This window comes from Bactrocera neohumeralis, chromosome 4 (assembly GCF_024586455.1).
Source record: "Bactrocera neohumeralis isolate Rockhampton chromosome 4, APGP_CSIRO_Bneo_wtdbg2-racon-allhic-juicebox.fasta_v2, whole genome shotgun sequence".
Taxonomy (NCBI): domain Eukaryota; kingdom Metazoa; phylum Arthropoda; class Insecta; order Diptera; family Tephritidae; genus Bactrocera; species Bactrocera neohumeralis.
In genome coordinates, this window is record NC_065921.1 from 39,355,122 (window position 1) to 39,365,414 (window position 10,293).

The 10,293-nt window shown below is 36.6% G+C and overlaps 1 protein-coding gene across 1 annotated transcript; it reads right to left on the reverse strand.

Annotated features, from left to right (window-relative positions):
- Positions 1 to 5,902: 5,902 nt before the first annotated feature.
- LOC126756452 (uncharacterized) lies at positions 5,903 to 6,484 on the reverse strand. The gene has a single exon (XM_050469521.1). The coding sequence runs from the start codon at positions 6,319 to 6,321 to the stop codon at positions 6,013 to 6,015; it is 309 nt and encodes a 102-aa protein (XP_050325478.1). The 5' UTR covers positions 6,322 to 6,484; the 3' UTR covers positions 5,903 to 6,012.
- Between the last annotated feature and the right edge of the window lie 3,809 nt (positions 6,485 to 10,293).

The window sequence follows — 10,293 nt, forward strand, 5'->3', positions numbered from 1 at the left end:
AGAGTGCATCTCACTGCGTTGACGTCTTTTAATGAATGAAATCGATCGGATATAACTTACTAATGCTCCGTGCAGTTCAAATGACAAACGTCTTACTTGAACGCCTCAGTGATTTCTGAGAATTGGTCAATGCAAGCACGACAACATATTAGTGAGCTACGCTCATGGTGACAAATTATAATGAATTAACTCACACTTGATGTTGTAGTACTACTAATTTTAGTAGTAATTGTAAAGAGTACGTAAAATGATGACTGGAAAATTGTTTAATATTCTACTTACATATGTATGTACATATATGTATATGCGCAAAAAATGTTATTGCTTTCGAAGTGTGTAGACAACTTTTACAGCACAATTTGAATATTGATTCATAATCATATAATCATCATAGATTATAATTTTGTTTCAATTGTTGATGATGATGCCCATTCACACAATCTGTGGCTGTTAATAAGCAAAAAGGCACGTTTTGGAGACAGACAATTCATGCGAATACTATTTACATCAAACATATCTTTGTACATATATAAAAATTACGTGTGACAACTGTCTGGCGTAAACTCCGAAACTACTGAACCGATTTCAGTAGAATAGATAGGTTAGTTTATATCTAAACTAGAGGACCCGTCCACGCTTTACTGTGGCTGACACATAGATAATACTACTACTATCATCTATGTGATTTATATTACCTAGAGTATAAGTAGCTATTAAGAAATATAGCATTTCTTCTTCTTCTTAATTGGCGTAGACACCGCTTACGCGATTATAGCCGAGTTAACAACAGCGCGCCAGTCGTTTCTTCTTTTCGCTACGTGGCGCCAATTGGATCCACTTGGTCCTACCAACGGAGTGGAGGTCTTCCTCTTCCTCTGCTTCCCCGGCGGGTACTGCGTCGAATACTTTCAGAGCTAGAGTGTTTTCATCCATCCGGACAACATGACCTAGCCATAGTGTCTAGCTCTCTTTTAATTCGCTGAACTATGTCGATGTCGTCGTATATCTCGTACACCTCATCGTTCCATCGAATAAGATATTCGCCGTGGCCAATGCGCAAAGGACCATAAATCTTTCGCAGAATTTTTCTCTCGAAAACTCGTAACGTCGACTGTCATCGCCCAAGCCTCTGCACCATATAGCAGGTCGGGAATTATGAGCGACTTATAGAGTTTGGCTTTTGTTCGTCGAGAGAGGACTTTACTTTTCATTTGGCTACTCAGTCCGAAGTAGCACCTGTTGGCAAGAGCAATCCTGCGTTGGATTTCCAGGCTGACATTGTTGGTGGTGTTTACGCTGGTTCCAAGATAGACGAAATTATCTACAACTTCAAAGTTATGACTGTCAACTGTAGTAAATGTCACAAGGACCTACTCGTCTCTGTCCTTGTCCCGTCCATCGCATTTCTTGGACGGCGGTGATGTCATCCTTTATTTTTGCGAGGACATCAACCAGCTGGGCAGCCGCACCTTCCCAATTAAGGGTCCGGACATTCCAGGTGCATGCCCTCAAATCGTAGTCCTTATTTCGTTTGCCATGGTCGTCATCAAAAGGGGGGTCTCTCATCCGAGGCTGTGTTTTCTTTTTTATTGGGGGTGTTTTTTTAAACGACTGGCGCGCTGTTGTTAATTCGGCTATAATCGCGTAAGCGGTTTCTACGCCAATTAAGAAGAAGAAGTTTTTTTACGTGGCGGGTCCCAAACCCAGCGCACAACCCTATGTAGAGGATGTTTCGCCTTCTCACATTAGCTCGCCTTCGAACGGATGTTCTTAGGCTACCCAGAGGATACTTGGTCAAAGACCGGAAGTAGTGAGCTGCTTGAGCCATGTGTAGAAGAATCGTTTCTGGCCACTCCCAAGTGAATGGCGATCAGAGAACTTTCCTCACTTGCGTGAACTTTTACACATGACTTCATCCCCCATATAGCATTTCGCTCTCGCTAAAATCAAAGCAGAGCAAATACTTTTCGGTGTTGGCAAAATTTTATATTGAACTATGGGAAGTATTTCTCGAATTTCTTGTTTTATCAAGAAATTCTAATATTTCAGTATCATTGTTGGAGCCACAGCTAATAAAAGCAGTGAACATATCTTCGATGTATCTACCATTCGCATTTGAAGTTTTTATAGATGTGTTGAGTTCTATATTTTGCGGTGACCAAACTTCAAAGATAGCAATGTCACGTTTGTTGTTTAAAGCAGAATATTTTCGATGCTTAAAATTAAATAATGTGTTTTAGCTGATTATAATTGGCGAGTGATACAATAGCTGAGTTGGAATACCTTTATATACAGCAAAATCTAAAACGTCAGGAGTTTTGAAGGGATCACTCGGCCAGCGAATTTGTTTATTTTTTCAATTGAGTTTATGGGACTAATTTTTGCACGTTTTCCACGTTTAATTGACATATTTTGAAACTTTTCTTCCAATGCATTTATTTTGCAAATGGTTCTAAATGAGGGCGGAGCCACGCCTATTTTCTAAATTTTTATACTTTCCCTCTTGGTTGTAAAATTTAATGCTTGTGACGCATTTATTCAGTGAGTTGTAGTACTTTTAGTAGATTTTATATAACAGTTATGGGAGGAGTGGGCGTGGCCTTTAAAAACGTACTGTTATGCCCTGTACCAATTTGCAGTTTTGTGTCTTACAGCCCTATTCCGAGGGAACCTATCAACTAATTTGAGAGGTTATTCTTGCTCAAACCTTACTCACTTTGTCTTTTCGCAAATGATTAAAAATTATATTTTTGTTTATGTATTTCAATAAGAATTCATACTATTCCGTTTCTACAACAAAACTTGTCAGTGTGTCTGATATCACGAAGAGATGACATTGATTGGCTAACCACGGTGTTGAACAATATCATCATTAATTAATAGGGTTTGGGAACAACAACGAGTAAAAAGTCCTTGACCGCTTTTCAAAACGTGTGGTTTCCTCTTACATGAATGACTGTTAAATTTTTAACTCTTATATAAATATTTTATTTTTTCTCGGAGTATACAAACGAAACATGTTACTACAGAGTATTAAAGGTTTGTTCACTGAACGAGTTTTGCAAAACTTAATACTAATTGAGATAGATATAGGATTATTTGTATGTAAACGAACGGGATAACAAGACAAGTTTATTGCCACGCCAACAAAATCCTTCTTGACAAAAGGGCAAACAATTGGAAACACAAAATAAACTGAATTATCTGACTTTTTCTTAAATTTAATAGCAAACGTATGTTCTATAGTTCTTCCCCTTCTTATTTCTTTACTGGCGTTGATGACGTCTACGAGGTCAAAGTCGAATTTACAACAGCATGACAGTCGTTCTTCTTTTTCGCTGTATGGTGCCAATTGGATCTTCCAAGTGTAGCCAGGTCCTTCTCCAATAGGTTTTTCCAATAGAGCTGGAGTCGCGAGTGCGACGACTGTTTGTTTAATGACAGGAGATATTTCCTCTTGCCCTCATTTACTACCAGACTGGTGTCTTCCGTCTACCACAACATGCTCGATTAGGTTAGTGGCTTTTCTATTCGGAGACAGCCAGGTGGCTTGGTGCATGTCCTGTACTGAAATCTAGTACTACAGATATATCATATCTCAGGCCGCGGTAAAAGTTGATCAGCCTCAACCAGAGATACCTTCTTTGCCCACGCTGCCGGGAAAGTCGCTAAGCATGATTTTGACATCGTGGTGAGGCCAGCTCTCATAGGTGAGCACTTGAAGAACTTCGCTTTGATGCGGATTGTAGCTATACGTTCATCCACGGGTGAACGCTAGGACTCGGCGACGGAGTCTCTCTCCCCTGCTAATACCACACCGGCTCTCTTACGACGCTGTTGACCCCTTTTCATTGGGCGCGTTTCTTACGTGACGGGTCCCAAATCCAGCGTACAACCCTGGAGAGGAATGATTCGCCTTTACACTTTAGCTCGCCTTCTAACGGATGTTTTCTAATCTTCTCACAATAAAATAAGTAAGATTTAATTGTTTTTACTGATATTAAATAATACCATATAATAAATATGTTCTTTACGATGTGAATTTTTGCTACATATTCTAGAAAAGTAAATATTTATATTTTACAATATTCTGTTAAGTATATATAAAACTAAATACTGTTTTAATAATACATGATAATTATCAAATCTGAAAATAATTGACAGTTTTTCACCTTAACTTAACTTATGCAATCAATTTTGTGGATTTATTGTCACACAACTTGCTTAACTCATTATAACAATTCTACTAAAACTGGATGTAAATTAGTATTTAGTGAGCTAATAAACATAATATTATTACTATTAAGGTTGAGCTAAATTCACAGACAGCTAGGTATAGAATATATGTAATATCAAGTCATTACTGAAGACTTAAGACACGAACATGCCATCACTTGAGAATTCGCAATGAATTATGTATCGACGGGAAGGCAAATTTGTAGCCAATTTATTACAAGTTATTTAATTCGTTTCCACATTTGCCAAAAGCGTTTGCAGATATTGAGCGGCTAGCGGTAGCATACTTTAAGGCAGCGCAAAAAAACAATTAGATGAAAATAATATAAATGCATATTTCTTGTTCTTTATGCAGATTGTCATTGCACCATCGCTTTTCAGAAAAAAAAAACATACTTTAAAATATGAAGAGCTGCAGACAACAAAAAAGGCAGCAAAAATTAGAATTCAGTGCTATCATTCTATGATGGATAGAAAACCCCCGAAATGAAGATTTCAAAATTCAAACGTATAATTCCCAATTTTATATTTTTTTGCATAGAATGAATGAACCATGACGTTACGTGGAAAGACATTTGCTAGAATATTTGATAGCTTCGACGTCATATTCATCATAAGCCAGTTGTCAAGCATCTCTTTTGCGATCTCTTTTCGACGTCGTTTCAACAGAAGATTCAGGTCTTTTGGTCCCATTTCTTGCATCGCTACGCTTCATACTCAAACAATTCACCATTTTTCGCTTTACCGAAATGTTTTGAGTCCATCCATAAGAGATATTGAAATCAACTTCTAATAAAGTGTACTCCTCAAAACACTTCTGCCACGTTTTCAACGATTCGTAACCATTATTCTGGTAATGCCTTTTCTTAAATCATGTTTTAGGAATATTGTGACACTGGAGTTTACAAAAGAAGTCGAAGTCAAACGTAAATTAATTAGAAACAAATTAAAGCTGCCGACATTTTCCCACATTAAATTTTTCTGTATGCAACATGATGATACAAGAAACTGCCACTGAGAGTAGCGATTTCTTAAAATATTCAATTGAAATTTTGCTCACATCCTCCCAAGTAGCTTGTCAGAACCGCCAATATTGGACGACAAGCGTTTGTATGGGCATTTTTTTATTTGACGAGATATCTTCACAAAATTTGGCACAGACAAGACAAGATGAAGATATTGTTCGGATCGGAAAAATTTTCATTTGATATCTTCATGAAATATGGACTATTGTTCAAGGTAACGGTACAATCTCCGAAACAATTTTTTAGATCGAGTCACTATTGAATATAGCTGCCATTTAAACTGAAGGATTCAAATAAAGTTCTTAGCAGGAACATTTTTTATACTTGTACTATAGATGAAGGGTATTTTAGCTTCTCGCTTTAAATTTTTGGGCTTCCCACATTTTGCTTTATTTTAATCAATTAATATATTTTCAAAACTATAGATATTTTCTCTAAAATACATAACTCAGCACAGACTATCAGTTTCGGAGTTTCTGTACTAAAAGTTTAAATTTTCTGAAATGATATCTTTGGTCTTCTAAATATATACGCACTGAGGCAGCAATTAAATTCAATATTTGATTAGCTGATACTGAAGTAGAATGAAATCTATTTTACACAATATCGCGTAATTAGTTTATAACAGAAAACACAACAAATTATTGGCAAAATTCGGTTAATTTTATTCTTGTAGTATGGCAAATAATAGTTTTAATTTCACAATTTAAATTAAAGATATATTATAGTTTTTCGTATATTTCTCGTCATTTTAACCGTAATAACCACCACGACGACCGCCATATCCACCAAATCCACCGCGGTATCCACCATAACCGCCACGATATCCACCAAAACCGCCACGGTATCCACCATAACCACCACGGTAGCCGCCGTAGCCCCGCGCCAAGCGATCGCCTTCGTTCTCATGTCCTTGCTGGTCGTTGACATCGGACAAGGTTAACGGTTGTTCGGCTGTCTCTAAAGTGAGCACAGCATTATCGCCGACGGGATTACCGTTAATGCCGACCAGCATCGCCACGAATAACACCAGTACTAAGCAAACGTTGAAGGCGCGCATTTTCACTGAATTCTTTTATTTTATGGACGGTTCTGAGTATTTGCTAAGAAACTTCCCCTGGAAGAGTCGAAAACGGTTTGATTATACTCGGAATAGCACTTTGCTTTTATATACCAAAATTGGAGTTGATTTTTGACAACACTCCGTAAAGTAGCTGTGCATATACGATTACAAATCACTTTAATAATTATATAAATAATCAGAGAAATGTACTTTACTTGAAATCTCGAACGTGTTCTTCTAAAAAAATAGAGAAAATATACAAGTATAGAAATTGAAATTGAACAGGCAAAAGTAATGAGACGCGCCTAGCAATTTACAGACGGTCATGTCATGCAACAGCAACAACTCAAACGACGAAAACAACTTTTCGATTTGGGGGCGGCTGTTGTTTACTGCCAATACAATTAAGCGGTGTCATCTTCTCACTTGCGGCGACTCGGATATTCGCGCTTTCATTTAGTGATACCTGACCAGGTAAACAAACACACCTCGGACATCGCATTGAAGTGACATCTGTTAATGAATAAAATCGATCAGTTCTAACATAATGATGCTCTGTGCAGTTCAAATGGCAAGCATATTACTTGAACGCCTCAGTGATTTCTGAGAATTGGTCAATACAAGCATGGCAACATATTTGTGGGGATTTCCTTTACGCTACGCTTAGGGTGACAAATTTTAATAAATTAGTCTTATGACTTGTTGTTGTACTAGCACCAATATTTGTAGTAATTGTTAATAGTACGTAGAATGAAACTAGTAAATTATTCGATTTTCCATATATGTATAAAACATGGAATTATTTTCGAAGTGCCTATAAGCTGCAACAACTTTCATAGTACTATTTGAGTATTGACTCATTAAATCATGGATCACATGGAAAAAAATTCTCCAAAATCGGTACGCTCTGAATTAAGCATTGAGTTTCAATTGTATATGACTTTAGTCGAGGACGACGGCCGAGCAAACTCGACCTATTCTATGCACTTGGTCAATAGTGGAGTGATTTTTTCGAAAGCCAAACTGATGCACCGGTATTAGCTTCCCTTCTTCAATCTTCTTCAATTATGATGTTAAGATGCTCAGGAAGCAAACTTTCCATAAACTTTGAAGGTATTAGCAGAAGAGATACGTATTGAAGATTAATAGTAGCTTTCAATATAACAGTTATTTTTACTTATAAGATTTTGAAAAAACTGTTTTCGTATTTGCCTTGTGATAAGGTCGATGCTATCACTTTTATGAATAGTATTCTCAATTAGAAGCAAGGGAGGGCTTTGGCTTCGCCTTAATGAAAATGAAGCATAACAGATTTACTAATCTTTGCTTTCATTTTCCAGCAATTTAGCCAAGTCTGCATATTGTTCAAATCTTCTTATACCAAATTAATTGCTTCAATTGGATTCTGGCTTGAGGACAATTGAGCAGTGCCATCAGCAAAAGTAGCAATTGAAACATTTTCAGTTCCATGTTCGCTGCCGTTTGGTACTCCAGCATTCAGGTAACTTATTTCAGACGTCTCGCCATTTATCTTTACATATAATTTTCTATGATAGGATTTCAAATAAGACTTAAATACTAGATAAACTTGAGAGGAGAATAGTTTTTTTATGACTATATCGCATGACTGCGGTATGTCCAAACATGAAGCTGAACAGTATTCCCTACTGTTTGGCACTGTTCGGGTGTACCGTTATATCGACGGAACCCAAATTGGTGTCCTAGTATAACCTTATTCTCTTATAGTATTGGCAATACTCTAGTCAAAAATATTTTTGTTTTGAATTTTGGAGAATAGAGGAAACAAACTAATGAAAAGAAATCGTTCCCAAACCTGGTAAAGCGGATTTGCCTGATTTGAGTACAATCACCTTTTCAGCAAACTTCCGTTGAATATGGAAATGATTAAGCTTTAATATGGAATTATACTTAAGTACTCGTGGAAACTTAATTCTCAAGTTATCGGCAAGCACTTAGCTACTTTGCCCTCATCTATGTCATATGCTGGAGATTTCCCGTTAGACAATTTCTCGATTTCGGTACTTATGCCGCGGACGTAATATGTTTCATTGGTATACATAGACAGTTGACTTAGCAGTAAACGTTTCTTCGAGGTATTTACCATTGTCACTTTTGTTGTTTAATATTGTCGTTGCTTAAATTAAAGAATGTGTTGTAGTTGTAGCTGATCATAATTCTTGAGGAATCAGAGCTTAGTTGCTTGGAGCCAACGGAATACAATAGCTCAGCGTTAGTACCCATATACATATATAGCAAAATCTAAAAGGTCAGGAATTTTGAAAGGATCACTCGGTCAGTATGTTGGCTCACTGCTCGACAGAGTTTTTAAATACTTGAGCTACACAAGGGATACTTAAGCATCTCCTACAAAAAATCTAGTTTCGAGAGAGGTAAAGAAACTGTCGTATTCAGTAGTAGTCGTGTATATTTGGAGTAAGTACGCTTCGCAGATAAGAGGTTATCCACCACTAAATAATTATAGGATGGCAATTAAACACAGATCGTTTACTTAGAATTTTTACTTGTATGATTTACTGTTCGTTAAATAAATAATAGGGGTCTAAAACGAGGTATTGAACAACAAAACCATTAATAATCTTTGTTAGGTTTGGGAATACCAATGAGTGAAAGGTCCTTTACCGTTTAAAATCACGTGTGTATTCCTCAATAGAACCTCATATGCGAGTTGATAACGAGTACTCTCAGAGAGAAGGAGTGCAAGTCGAGTAGAAAATCGTTCGGCTGTCTGTTATGATTGCAGCTTCTCGACGTCGAACCTTCCTTGTGTTTGTTGACGTGCGTTTTTTGCTGCACAGAGGCGTGTGTGTACCTTGGCTTCAACAATATAGTGATCCGAGTCAATGTTAGGACCTCGGAGTACTCGCACATCTAAAACACTGGAGACGTGTCTTCCGTCTATCACAACATGATCGATCTGGTTGGTGGCTTTTCGATCCGGAGACAGCCAGGTAGCTTGGTGCATGTTCCTGTTCTGGAATCTAGTTCTACAGATAACCATATCTCAGGCCCCGGCCGAAGTCGATCAGCTTCAACCCATTTGGGGATGTTTCCTTATGGAGGCTGAATAATGGACCGGAATCCAACTCGATATCCTGATCATCTATACATACATAATCATATCTATCACGATTAGTTTTAGGTGTTTAAAAACCGTTCAGTGAACAAAATTGAAATACTCTGTGATAACACATTGCGAGAGTATAAATATTAAATAACATAAGTGTACTCCGAGAATAAATAAATTAATATAGAAATAGAAGTGTTAAAATATTAACAGCCATCAAACATACAAATTCGTGTAAGAGGAATTCACACGTGTTTAATAACGGTCAAAGACCCTCCAGGCGTTGGTATTCCCAAAATTTTCTAATTATTAATGATTATATTGTTCATTATTCATTATACCTAAATCTTTATTTTTTGTTTTATTATGCATTAACTTTTACGAACAATAAATCATCCAAGTAAAAATTACAAGTACAATTATTTGCTTCTTTTTGCTCTGCTTGATTTAATTTCAATTTCTATGCTTTTAATCACCTGAAAATTAATTGTTTATCCGGTCGACGTAGGAAAGCATCTAAGCATTTAATTGCGAAGCAGAAATCTGCTAATCGTTTAAATCACTGAATTTTTTAATTAGATTTCATTAGTTACTAAACATGCTATATTACTATGTATATACTTGGAAGGAGAATTACATTTTTAAAATTGTAAACAATTTTTTTACTCAGACTTTAATTGCAAAAAAAAATATTTTTAGTCTGAAAAATAAACATGAAATAAATCATAGATAACCTTTTATGTGCGAGGCGTTCTTACTTTGAGTTTACACGACTTTTCACATTGCACATTACAGGGTGCGCCATTTATTATTTTGGTATGAAGTTATTGAAAAATGCGTGCTGTATTTGTTTTATTTGAGAT

Excerpts from the sequence above, each read along its gene's own strand:
- LOC126756452 (XM_050469521.1), bottom strand. The coding sequence starts at position 6,321 with ATGCGCGCCTTCAACGTTTGCTTAGTACTGGTGTTATTCGTGGCGATG.